At 58.6% G+C, this 711-nt stretch overlaps 1 protein-coding gene across 1 annotated transcript; it reads right to left on the bottom strand.

Annotated features, from left to right (window-relative positions):
- Positions 1 to 5: 5 nt before the first annotated feature.
- Positions 6 to 251, bottom strand: RBM42 (RNA binding motif protein 42). Its single transcript, XM_010155978.1, has one exon. It carries the CDS (start codon positions 249 to 251, stop codon positions 6 to 8), a length of 246 nt encoding a protein of 81 aa, XP_010154280.1.
- Positions 252 to 711: the final 460 nt, after the last annotated feature.

Below are 711 nucleotides of genomic sequence, written 5' to 3' on the forward strand. Positions count from 1 at the left end.
GGGGGTTACTGGGTGTTACTGGGAGCACTGGGAGCACCGTTCATCTCGCGCATGGCGCGGACGTAGTCGCTGGGGTCCTTGAAGGAGACGAAGCCGTAGCCCTTGGTCTTGCCCGTCCGCTTGTCGCGGATCACCTTGGCCTTCAGGAAGGACGGGAAGCGCCCGAACGCCCGGCCCAGGATGTCGTCGTTCACCTCGTTCCCCAGGTCCCCGCAGAAGATCCGGAAGTCGTCTGCCACGCGTCGCGACATGTCACGAGGTGTCACCACACGTCGCGACACGACGACGCGGCACGACACGACACATCGTGGCACGTCACGACACGTCGCGACACGTCACGACACGTCGCGACATGTCACGACGCAACGCGTCGCGACATGGCACAAGATGTCACGACATACCCGACATGTCACGACGCAACGTGTCACGACATGTCACAAGATGTCACGACATACCTCAACGCGTCACGACACGTCACAACACATCTCGACACGTCACGACACGTCACGACACATCACAACACATCACGATGCATCACATCGCGACACGTCACGACACATCACAACACGACGCATCACGACGCATCACACGTCACAACACGTCACAACACGTCACGACACGTCACAACACATCACAACACGTCACAACACGTCACAACACAACGCATCACGACGTGTCACAATGCGTCACAACACGTCACGACATGACACA

Source organism: Eurypyga helias, unplaced genomic scaffold (assembly GCF_000690775.1).
Source record: "Eurypyga helias isolate BGI_N326 unplaced genomic scaffold, ASM69077v1 scaffold47637, whole genome shotgun sequence".
Lineage (NCBI taxonomy): Eukaryota > Metazoa > Chordata > Aves > Eurypygiformes > Eurypygidae > Eurypyga > Eurypyga helias.